Here is a 12,768-nt window from a genome sequence, read left to right on the forward strand (position 1 = left end):
GCATCGGTCGGCAGGTGGTGAGCAATTGTACTGTGCATCACTTGCTTTGTATATTATTCTTATTATTACTATTAGTAGTAGTATTTTATTTTACTTCAGTTATTAAACTGTTTTTATCTCAACCCACGAATTTTCTCACTTTTACTCTCCCAATTCTCTTCCCCATCCCACCGGGGGCAGGGGAGTGAGCGAGCGGCTGTGTGGTGCTCAGTTGCCAACTGAGGTTAAACCACAACACAGGGATACTCATATGACCTTCCCTCCACATGACTGAAAATAGCCTTGCCGACAGAAATACAGAAAATCAGTGGTCAACATCTGGGAGCTTAGTTCACGCTGTTTAATGAATCAGGATAACATTAAATAGCTAGACAACAGAAAATACATTACAAAGTACCCACTTCTAAACTCCCAGGTACTCCAGTTGTGCTACAAGGTACAATTTCTCACATCTGAAAACCAGTTTTTGTGGTCTTGGGTTCCTGTTTTTATCTCTAAAATCAGCCATTCAGCCTACTCATAAGTGTTGCATAAACATGATACTGCAGTAGACAACACAATGCATGAAAGTTATAAATGTGAATAAGCTCAATAAATAGTTATATTTTCTCATTGACCAAAAACTTACAACACAGTTTAAGTATGTCCTCACTTGAGACAAATACTATGAGAACTCATAAATTCTGCCCACTGTATTATCTTGTCACTGATCACAGCGTAACCAAGCGTATTTAAATATAGAATATACCTAATCATTATGTGGAAGATAACACTGTGAAAGAAAACCATAGTAAGGGTGATTCTGATAAGACAAGGACAACCAGAAAACGTTTTGAGGCACATGAGTCTAAGACTATGTAAAATGATTACTGGAAAGTACCAAAATATCTGTTCTGAATTTCTGCTGTAAAAAGCATTAAATGCAAAAGGTCAGGAGATCAGCAACCTGTTTGTCCTTTCAAAGCTTAACTGCCTTACTACATCAGCTGAAGAATTTCCCTTGAAGTTTTCCAAGTACAGCTTTCCCCCTATTGGGCAACTAGTTAACATTGGCCCATTTGCTCTAGAAAAGGTCCAAACCTTTGAACTATCAGCAGCTCTTAACAAAAATGCACTCAACCCTGCTCCTGGATACACTCTGGTACCTCTGAATGCAATATTGTAACTTTTTTCATTTTATTGTAATGCACCAAACAAGGGCAAATTCTCCATATACCTAGTAACTCTGCAAAGATGTAGCGTGAAAAGAGATACTACACCTTGCAGTGAGAGTAAATTCAATATGGTAAGCAGGAGTAACTCCAGCAGTAACAGAGCTTAGACTGAAGTTGAATTTGGCCTTCACTGTAGAGTTATAATGAGATAACAATGGATTGAGGTGATTAACTATAAACAGAAATAAACCTTCCATGTCAACTGTTTAACTGCAAATACAGGAATGCCCTGCTCAGCAAGCTTAGTCTGTTAAATAAATTCAATAGTGAGTGGGATAAAAATAAAAACTTAACTAACCACCCAGGTTTTTATTTCTGTCCCTTGTATTGCTCTTGCAACTCTAATCTTAAAGACCATTAAGAGGGGCATGAGCACCAAGTTCTTCCCAAAGTAGGGAAGATATTATTACTTGGGATACAACCAAGACCTAGGAATTGAATTACTGTCACTGTTATTGTATCTCTTCTCCAGTCAAATATTTTGCATTGTGTTTTAACATCAGAAGTAGTGCTTTACATCCACTCACCCCTGACGATTTTCATTCCTGGGACCCAGTAAGTCCTCAGTGCTGCAAATAAGATGTAATCCTTGCCTCTCATACAAGGATCAACCTGTTCTTTTCACTATCATGACTTTGTCCATTTTAGTTCTTTGTCTAAACAGCAAATCAGAGGATTTCACAACAGCTGTCAATCTACTGAGCAGAATCAGGCCCATTATATCTTTAGAGGTATCCATGGCTATCACATCTATATATTAAATTACAGAACTCTTATTATCTCTTTTTTTTAGAAACAAGTTTTGTGCAAGCATTCAAGTTTAAAGTCAGTGCTTATAAGGAACTTTGCAAAAACATGATGGGAATGGGATGCCAGGGGAATAGATGATTCTCTCATCTGAAATGCATAATTAGCTTTTCGTTAAGTGTGCAATTAACATTAAAATTTACAATCAAGTATGACAGTGTTCTAATTTTACCGCTCTTAAATTAAAAAGTGAACTTAGTTACCAGTGTTACTTCTTTGAATCCCTTCCCTATGAGGCGAGCAGCGCAGTAGCATCCTGTCATCCAGGCGACAACTGATACAAAAAGCTTTTAAAAACACTGCATATTTGCCTTCAGGACAGCTACGCAGCTTGGGTTTTATTTTGGTTTACACTTTTTTTGTTTTGTAATGGTAACTGCCACTCAGCATAATTAGCAGTTGTCATATTTCTGTTTGTAAAGATCCTTCCCACAAAAACAGAGTAATGTTGCTTTTCACCCTCTTCCCAGCTGTGCCTGAAAGCTGTAACGTTTCAGACATCCACTACAGCTAATCTCAGACCCCTACAGGTTTCAGCAGTTAAGCCATGGAAACATTTTTGTTAATGGGAAAGAAAAACCTATACTCATCCTAGCAGTTTAAAACTGATAAGCAGCACCTTAAAAGAAAAATCATACTGCAGTCTAAATATGCTGTCTCCATCTGAACATCACACCTTTTTGCCTTTTAGCCTGAAGTTAAATTTAACCTCTATTAGCCTTTAAAAAAAGGGGGTTGAAAGTAGTTGCAACTGTAACATCAGCTGCCAAACCCTGTATTTAATTATGTTTCTTATTCGTCACATATATGTTTGGTATGTGCAACAAAAATGAGGCTCCACTGTGTAGGGTGCTGTACAAAAGTATAATGAAAGCGTAAAGAAATTCCTCACACAAAGCACATAGTGTGGTATGCAAATTGTTGTAGCGTGCAAGTGTTTTGGGCTAAACACTGCCAATGATTTTCCATCAGTAAATTTGTGTTACTATCCAAAGAGCTCATGGAATTAACCTAGACTGGGCCAGTGTGAAGGACCAGAGTTTGCCCCTCAGCAGTTAACCTCAATGCTACGTTGCTCGAGAGTTCTGCCATTATTACTACTTACCACCATTACTGCTTACCACCAAGAGACACACAAACACACAGAAGAAGGCAAAAAAGAAATCTCACATTGCTCTCACTTAAAATCAAAAATCGCTTTTATTCATTCACCCTGCTTCCATCTGGATCTGGACAAAGTGGCCTTCTCTAGCTGCTAGGCAACCTGAACGCTGCATTGAGTATTAACTGTATGCATTTGCTAAGAATATAATAATGTTACCTTTGAGATTCATTTATAATAAAAAACATACCTAACTGAAAATATAATAGCTTTCCTTCAGTAATTAGCAACTCTGGGAATACAAAACTGTTGGTCAAGAAAGAAATAATCCACATGTCCACCCCACATGCAGAGAGATATTACAAATCGGCTCCTTACAAATATATCGTAAGGGAGATGCTTTATATGAAAGTATTATTACAGATGGCAGTAGCATAAAAAAAAAAAATCTAATCAAAGAATTACATTTATGTAGATATCAGAATATCTTTATACTATATTAATATATTTACATAAGTAATATTTTAAATTAGAAATGTTTAAGTTACCAAACCTCATCCAACTACAAAATGAACTTTCTCAGTAAAGGTCATTTATTCAATTTACTGAAAACCACCATTCTTAAACAAGACAGAAAAGACTTGACATTAAAACAGAGTCAGCTGATCTTGGAGTTCTTTAACAAAGAAAAAAAAAAACCAACCACAAAACATTATTTCATATAACCCCTCTCCAGACCATTTTACTGTTTTTTCTCTATCAGCAGAACTATCATTCTACCTTAAAAGCACCATGAATATCTTTGCTGTGTCTCACTCCTCTCAAACTCAAGAGATACTCCTTTCAAGTCTTTTCAAAGCAGATCATTTCCCAGACTGCTAGGTCACTAGCATAACTGATAGGAATCTTACTAAAATATCAATCTGAGTGATTGAAGTGTTAATGTCAACAAAGCAAGGGGCCCACTAATGACATCAAAATTGAACACAGCAGCGCTCTTTTTTGATCATTACACCTGACAGCTTGTCAAATCCTGATTCACAAAATACTGACTTTCTCAAATTCAGCACAAACACAAAAGCTAGATCTCTAGCTTAAAAACGCTTATCAAATTCTACTGGAGATATTAACTGCAAGATAGATCAGAAAGACATTTACTGACACAGCAACATGCTGTTAGTCTTTACGTGCAGCTGCTTGGCACTTGAAGCGGTGTGAATTTTTCTTAGCTTTAAGAAAACCCAAGGAGCTCTTTGTAGCTGGGGTCCTACACCCAAATATTCTGCTTCTCTGTTCAACACAGGCAAAAGTCAGTGTAGGAAGTCCCAATGATCACTGATCTCTCTGGATCACAGCACAGCAGTAGTAACTTCCCCCGCCTTGAGATTTGTAGGACACAAACCAAGGTTATTTGGGCACAGCCCTTGAGCACCTCCCATCTGCCACAGCTGCATACACTTAAGAGCTCCACAAGCCCCCATGAACTGAAGGAGACCTGGCTCCACAGAGCCGAGAACATTAGAGGTTCCTAGAAGTGCTCCTCTCTGGATTTTATAAAGACATTTGAAGTGGTTAATTTAAACACTTGTACCTTCTTCCTTCTTCACTTAGTTTCACATTAAACCTGATTCAGGTAAGACTTAACATCAAGCTTAGGGGGAGCATAAGTAAAAAAAAAAGTCAATATAACTGGGAAGTTGTAAGTAAAAGCGAAGTGTTCAATGGAGCCACAGGGTCCCACACTCACAGAAACTCAATAGCGGCTGTAAATCATTTTAAAAAGTAATTGAAAGACAGGTTGGTAAGAAAACTCTTCCTTCCAACACACAGGAAGGCATAGTTTTGGTATGCTAATGGCCCCCACTACTACATGTATCTTGAAGAATACACTGAAATTACAAGTTTAGTCTCAGGTCAGGCAGGAGGTAAACAAGTTCAAATATTGTGGTTTTTAGAGAGGTACACACTTAATGTTTTTGTTAAGGTCCTTAAATCACGACTCACATCAGGGATCCATGCAAGGAGCACAGAAAGAGAGAAGAAAAGAACACGAGTCACTCTGGAAACTGTCAAACACTTACATGAACCTTTTATTGAAAAGAAATTTTAAATCAACAGTGGTGTTGGTAATTCCAATATTACAGGTCCTCTGAGGAAGCCACCTGACATCTCTTTTCATAAGAATTTAAGGTTATTAAAGCCTTTTTCCCTCCAACGCCTTCAAACAGATTTCATTAAGATTATTGCTTAATTCATTTTAATCCCAGTAGGTGGAGGGGCGAGGGGGGGAAACAACCAAATATTTCATGGCACTTTCCATCTTGCTTTTACACAACTTATTACAGAATTTCATGTTCCAAGATTAAGAAAGACAAACTGGATGGAAATCGTCTTTAGTTGCTTACAGGGCCTGAAGTACAAACATCCTTATTACCTAAACCCTAAATTAAATCAAACAGTTTCATGTCAGGTTATCTATGTTAGTTTCAATGCCAGAATTTTGCAACATGAAAAGGATCTTTTATTAAATAATTTGTTGTATCTTGTACCTGGCAACACAGAAATAAAAGTTTCTCATCTTGAATAGTCACAATAAACTAGTGAGAATCTAAGACTGTCACGATAAATTAAAAAACCCAATGTGATTACTATAATATTACATTTAAATGCAATAATTAAAGATTAATTATAAATCAAGTGTATATAGATCAATTAGAAGACTGTGCTCTTATCTGGGGCAGGATTAGGGTAGAAATGCTATACAGTTTCAACTTACCTTCAAGTCTAAACTTTAAGCTTAACTTGTGGGAGAAACCACTAAGTAGGCAGCTACTTTGAGTTAGTAAGCTAACTCCTTTGAAATTGTTTAAGAGAATATTAGCCTCATACCTTCTATTTGAGATCTTTTCGTTTTATGCAAAACAGAAGAGAACAATCCTGCTAACTGGAATTCCAGCTGGAGCCCCATGGTACTTTAAAACACAGTAATCTGAGCCTAGTTTTTTTAAACACACTGAGTAATTCTCTGGGACACAGAGGGTTTAAGCACTGTCAGGATAAATTGCATTTGCACCATAGGGTTTAAGTCATTTGCCAGCAAGTAAAATAAAAGAAAACACTTGCTTTCCATAAAAAGGAACATCATGAGCTACTGACAATTGCTTGGCCTTCCACTCTGCAGCTCAGGAACTTTTTTTTTTTAACTAGGTTAGGATGCTGTAATTCAAAAAGGCTGAAAATGTCCCATGACTGGGTGTTTGAGCAGAGGGAGCCTCCAGCTTACCTGCACAAGTTCTCTTACGATTTGATTTACCAAGAAGTCATGTCAGCAGAGATGGTTTGAAGCATACCTCTGTCTTCCCCCTGAGGAATCCTGGATGGATGAAATAAGCTGGCTTGGCGCTGCTGAGCAGGTACGAGTTGCAGGAAGATACAAGTATCTTCTTTGGAGGACATAAGCTGATAGTAGAAGCTATGTGTAGCGTTCTCTCATTGAGCGCTCACTGAATTTCTTCACCTACTAGGGCTCACTCAAAAAGCGCTACTAAAGGGCTCCAGACCTGCTTTGGGTTTGTTGCAGTTTAATAATACACTGACTCCTGAGAACACAGAGCAGCTGCTTAAGACCATACCAGGAATCCCACCAGTTGAGTGAGACAGCAATACAAAGAGAACTTACTCAGCTATACTGCAGGGATACAAATGATACAGCCACACAAAACTTATGAACAATCAAAATCTGTATTAATCCAAAAATCTACTTCCAAACAAGCTATTTTTTACCGTCATATCTTTGCTGGGATTAATATAAAGCATTTTTGAAAACGCTGGCACTTACCCAAATCTGCAGTTTCACCCGCTTGTCATTCCTATAAACTGTTTTCACTTTGAAGTCAATTCCTACTGTGCTAACGAAGGCTGGTGTGAAAGTGTCATCGGCATATCTGAAGAGGAATGATGTTTTACCCACGCTGCTGTTGCCAATGATCAGGAGTTTGAACATGTAATCAAAATTTTGATCTGAAGTATCTTTCTGCCTGTATCTGGCATCTGTTACTGAAGCCATCTAAGAAAATGACAAACATTGAAAAAGAACAGATTTAAGAGCAGTTCAGCATTTGTTTTCCTTAACTGTGTACCATACGTTTAGCTTCTCTCTCTTCTTTCTAATATCATAACCACTATATCTGCTGAATAAAGAGGAAGACACCTTGAAATCCTCTTTTAAATCCTGGCTTTAAATTTCTATTATCCACTTGTACTGGTAAGATTTCCAAACCCAAGAAATACACCTGTTGCACTGCTTTGTGTTTAAAAGAATAACAGATGGCTATTACAGATTGTTCAAATACTAGTGGGGAAACAGCATTCTTTACTCCTGTGGCAGGGTGCCACTTCTGTTGCTCAAATAAACTGGAGTACTGCAACCAAGAACTAAAATCTTTGACAGTGCATCCAACTATGCAATTCATTAAGCAGCCTCCAAGGCAGGTAAACCTAAATAATTCCTTTTATGACTACTAGGGAAAATCTGCATTTCTAGCACATGCACCACCACCATTTTATCCTCAGAAAAGTTCTGTCCTCAGCATTTACAGAAGGAAAAAAAAAAAAGGCAATCGGAGAAGATGAAACACCAGGAATTTCAGCTGAGAACTTTGAATCCATCCAACACCTATCTACTCTCAAGACTGCAATTAAAATAAACAGCACCTGCATAAAACCTGAGGGCTCAGTGGGGCTGCAGGCAGCATTTGGAACAGATAAATTATCACTTTTTATTATGGGGACGTGAGAGTTGGGGATATTAGTAGGGTGGGGAGGAAGAAAGATGCAGCCTCAGAGATCCCTCCTTCTCTTGTGACCCTGAACTGGATTCAGAAACCAAAAAACAACTGTGGAATCTGAAATATCAAGACGGGTGGAATTCACTGAGCAGCCCCGGCTGCTTTAACATATGCAGCTCAGACACTCCATGGGAGAAGGCAAGGCCCTGACTTTTCATCTCTGTTAGTACAGAGCAGAAGACAGCTACACAAACTAAATTACTACAGAGAAGAGAAAAAGGAAACTTTACCCTTTAACACATATACCACACTTTTAATCTCTAATGCCGTTTCAAAATCTACCCCATGTAAAACAAGCAAAGGTCTCGGCTCCTTAAACCAGTCACAGGATTGTGCAAACTGGGGCAATGACAGCACAGGTCTGATTAGCAGCTACTTGTTCAAACTAGGACATGTGCTACTTGTGTGCAGTGTCAGAAAGCACTGAGTGGAGACCAGCCTCTTCTTGCCCCGGCATCCAAAGAAATAAGTTAATTTTCCTCTCAACTCAGATTCGTGGGCATCTTTGGGAACAAAACTCCCACCAATGTCTACTCTTACCATGTGCTCAAATACTTTCCTTCTTAGCAAGTCTCACCCGCACACAGGACTTCACTCACTCACTGAAAAAAACAAAACAAAACAAATAGTTCAAAACTCACTGTAGTAAAACAGCTATAAACCAAAACGCTGTCCAAAGGCAATTCAAATTGGGATGACAATTTAACTTAAATTCCCAACAGAGGGGAAACAAACCAAAACCAACCCAGTTTAAACTTCAGTAAAATACGCATGATGGTTTATCTCCAACTAAACACATGCAACTTTCTCACACAGAAAAGGGCTGGTGCAGCAGACATATCCTTCACAGATTGCATTAACAAGGACAGTTTCTGAAGAACTTTCTCCATAGCTTAATAGTCAATAGCTGCACTAAACACAGTAAAATCTTCCCACAAGTGATTCTCTGTAGGATACAACACAATTCTGATACACGCTCTTCTGAACTGAGCCGCTATTCAGTAAGACCACAGTCCTTTACAAGCACTCCAGAAAACCCAAGTACAAATTTTCTTCTCAGCAGTGTATCAGAAAAGGACTCTTCTACTCATGCCTTGTAGTTCTTAACAGGAGTTTCTGAAATGAAGAATTCAACATCCAACTGACCTACACACACACACTCAGGCCAATGCACTCACTGCCTCAGTTCAAATGTTAGAAATCTCAGCTGCAAAAATTATGAATCCAGACAATTTGTTGATTTGTACCATCACCAAGCTGGAAGACAGTAAGAAGTTCTCTATTTGAGTAATTTATCTTTCTCATACACATACACAACTTCCACAAATGCCCCTGAGAACACATGTGCACTTACTAAAGAAGGAAAAAAAAAAATTAAAAATCTCTACTTCTCCATCCCACTCACAGAGGCTTGAAAAAAGTGAGATGCCCTCATCACTTGAAGCCTGGTCATTTAAAGATTCAGAGGCAGACCTTTAACAAAGAAGTATTCCATTAATCATACAGGAATCAATACCTTCTTTCTACCCCTGCCTTCACAGAATCCGTCCACATACTACAAGCTGATCTTTTAAATGAAACACTGCTGCTTCTATTAACTCCCCTAGATTGCTACAATCAAAAGTGTACCTGGCTACAAATGCGACTTTCAGATCTCAGTTAAAAAAGCAATTACAGAATGTGGCCCACTAGAGCAGCTTTGTTAGAAGCACAATGCAGAAAATAAGATCAAATGATACTTGCACAGAACGTGGGGCTGTTGTCATAGAAGCACAACACTCACTGGCCTGCGCGTGCCACTGTGCTACGCTGAAGATGCTGCAGGCCGGCTCCTTGAATTATTAGAGGCGGCATCGGAGCACAAAAACTTCAAAGAGAATTCCATCCCCTTGCTTAAATCTGACTTTTCCCTTTTCCCTCCTCTGGTCAATAGAGTGAAACTGAAAGGACTTTAGTACTAATTACTGATTACTCCTCTGATTGCAGATCATTATGGAAGCTGTACTCCATCAGCATTTGGGCTGAAAGCATTCACAGGGCTGCCCCTGAATTTGTGCTTGAATCCTGAAGCCAGGAACCAGCAGACCTTTCTCCCAACTCTCCTCCCATCTCTTCCTCTTCCCCATTTCTTGTCCCACACCCCTGCTCCAAGCACTCCCTAGTTATGCCAGTCCTGAGGACCACGCAGAGAGCTGGTTCAAAGAACAGAGAGACCCCAGTTAAAAATAAATCCTCCTACAACTTCTCCTGTTTTGCAGGGCTGTTTTTAAAGTTGGTTCAGTTCCTGATCCAGCACAGCTGAGGAAGCCAAGCAGAGAGGACCGAGCAGTGAGAAGCAATGGCAGTTGCTATGCTACTGAGAGAAAGATCCACAAAACCACATCTCCTGCAGGCCGTCCGCACCTGGTGGAGATTCAGCATCAGAGGGAAAAGGCAACAACACGCCCATGTCGGGCAGCTCCTGTCCAACTCGTCAAAACAGCTCGCACAGCCATCGCTCCCAGAGAATTTTATTCCCTCCTTGGTGAAAGGATGTTTAGTTGGAGTGTAACCCCCTGCTCTTTGGGTACACAACTACATACACTCTTTGCTTAGGATGACTTCAAATACAGCAGCATCTCTGCTGTTTTACAAGCACGTGCAGACTAACTAGGGTTTTGTTACAGAAGACCAAGTCAAATATGACTGGCACGCAGAATGCAAAAGAGAGGCTCGTGACTGTTTCCATTTTGACTGCCTTGGAATAATCCTCAAGAAAATACCTATACAGGAAAGATTTAGCTACATTACAGAAAACTCATTACACAGGAGAAGAAAAAGCTGCCAATCAGATTGTCCTTGAGAACACTTCAGTATGAGACCTTGCATCTTTTAGTTCTTTGCCTGGGTATCCCACTTCTTTGTAGCTAAGAGCATACTAATATTGACAACCTGTTTTCTCCATATGCTTTAGCAATGGGAACAAGGTCTCAAACACATCCACTTCCAGCTAATTTTGTGAGAATAGGCAGTTATGTAGCTATGAGATACCTTATTATTTCCCTGTTGAGGAAAAAGCCTGCAGTGTGAGCTCATCTTTTATTAGACAGAGAAACCACACAGGAGGAGGATGCTACAAATGCTCTAAAGCAATAAAATCTTAATCAGAGCTTATTAGCCACCAAAGAATACGTTCCTCAGTCAAGGTGTCTCTCCTGCCTTTATTTTCTATTTTGGTCTAATGAAGTTTAAAAAAAAAAGAAGTCTATCACCATAAGACACCTCCATGGGAAACCAGTCTTCACTGCTTTCAGTACTCACTGAAATGTGTCATATAGATGATTCCACACAGCTGTGCTCTTTAATTTGTGACCAGCATCATGGTGAAGAATCAAACTGTTTTGTAGTGCAAAATGAACCATCAAAGTGTTACTGTTCTTACAAATCACTAAAAGTGGTCACTGCTGCCCCAGTTCTGCAGTATTTACTCCCTACAGCTACCTTCAGTGAAAAGCAGTACATGAACTGTCTAAAGCTCATGGTGTTGACTAGAAATCAACTGGTATATCTTGCCATCCATTTATTTCCAAAAAAAAAAATTGATGTTGAATTCAAGTGTTTCCAGCCTTTATCATTTTGGCTACAAACTAATGGAGGGCTGTTCTTCTCTATCCACTCACAGACAAGAAACAAGAAATCTGATCATTACCTTGGAAGTTTAGGCATCTCTGTATTAGCAACCACATGGGTCTGTCCACAGACATGGCCGTTTCCAGATCACACTCTCTCTCACAACACTGCGAGGAAGAAGTCTGAATTGCCTTTGGAAAACGGTTACCTTGTCTGCTGTCAGTCACCTCAGTTAACCATGAAACGTGGTCACGCTGATGGAACTTATACTTCAAACTGCACACGAAGACATATCTGCAATTTCAACTTGTTATGAACCTGTGTATTCTGTGTATTACAAGTTCTGTGCATTTCTAACAGTAAAAACATCTTTTAATATTGGTCACTGCTTTATTTTTAAAGCCCAAACTGAAATTTACTACATATGTTTTGTGTTATAGAGGACCAGTGGCAATTTAAATGTGACTGTTTAACCGTTTCATCATCACCTGCTAGCACACACACACACGTTTCTTTTATTAGGCAGATGAGAAGATGGGGGTTGTCCTGGTTTCGGTTGGGATGGAGTTAATTTTCTTCCTAGTAGCTGGTACAGTGCTGTGTTTTGGATTTAGGATGAGAATAATGTTGATAACACACCAATGTTTTAGTTGTTGCTAAGTAGTGCTTACACTAGTCAAGGACTTTTTAGCTTCCCGTGCTCTACTGACTGAGAAGGCTGGGGGTGCACAAGAAGCTGGGAGGGGGCACAGCCAGGACAGCTGACCCAAACTGGCCAAAGGGACATTCCATACCATGTGATGTCATGCTCAGTACATAAACTGGGGGAAAGCTGGCCGGGGGGGCCACTGCTCGGGGACTGGCTGGGCATCAGTTGGCAGGTGGTGAGCAATTGCATTGTGCATCACTTGCTTTGTGTATTCTTATTATTATTAGAATTTTATTCTATTTCAATTATTAAACTGTTTTTATCTCAACCCACGAGTTTTTCTCACTTGTGCTCTTCCAATTCTCTCCCCAGTCCCATCGCGGGGCGGGGGGGGGAGAGTGAGTGAGCAGCTGTGTGGTGCTCAGTTGCCGACTGAGGTTAAACCACGGCTGGGTGAAACTGCCCCTTTATATTTCTAAGAGTCAAAGATCTTATGACAGCATGTTACTCCAGGCTGGGTCCAGCCTCATTTTGTGTGTC

The 12,768-nt window shown here is 39.6% G+C and overlaps 1 protein-coding gene across 1 annotated transcript in view; it reads right to left on the reverse strand.

The window, feature by feature from the left end:
* The window catches only part of RAB3B (RAB3B, member RAS oncogene family), a 61,957-nt gene extending 54,768 nt beyond the window's left edge, over positions 1-7,189 (reverse strand). Inside the window, exon 1 of the mRNA XM_009287362.2 lies at positions 6,962-7,189. Coding sequence (XP_009285637.1) covers positions 6,962-7,189 — 228 coding nt within the window. The remainder of the gene's footprint in view (positions 1-6,961) is intronic.
* Positions 7,190-12,768: the final 5,579 nt, after the last annotated feature.

The sequence above is a fragment of the Aptenodytes forsteri genome, unplaced genomic scaffold (assembly GCF_000699145.1).
Source record: "Aptenodytes forsteri isolate BGI_AS27 unplaced genomic scaffold, ASM69914v1 Scaffold119, whole genome shotgun sequence".
NCBI lineage: Eukaryota > Metazoa > Chordata > Aves > Sphenisciformes > Spheniscidae > Aptenodytes > Aptenodytes forsteri.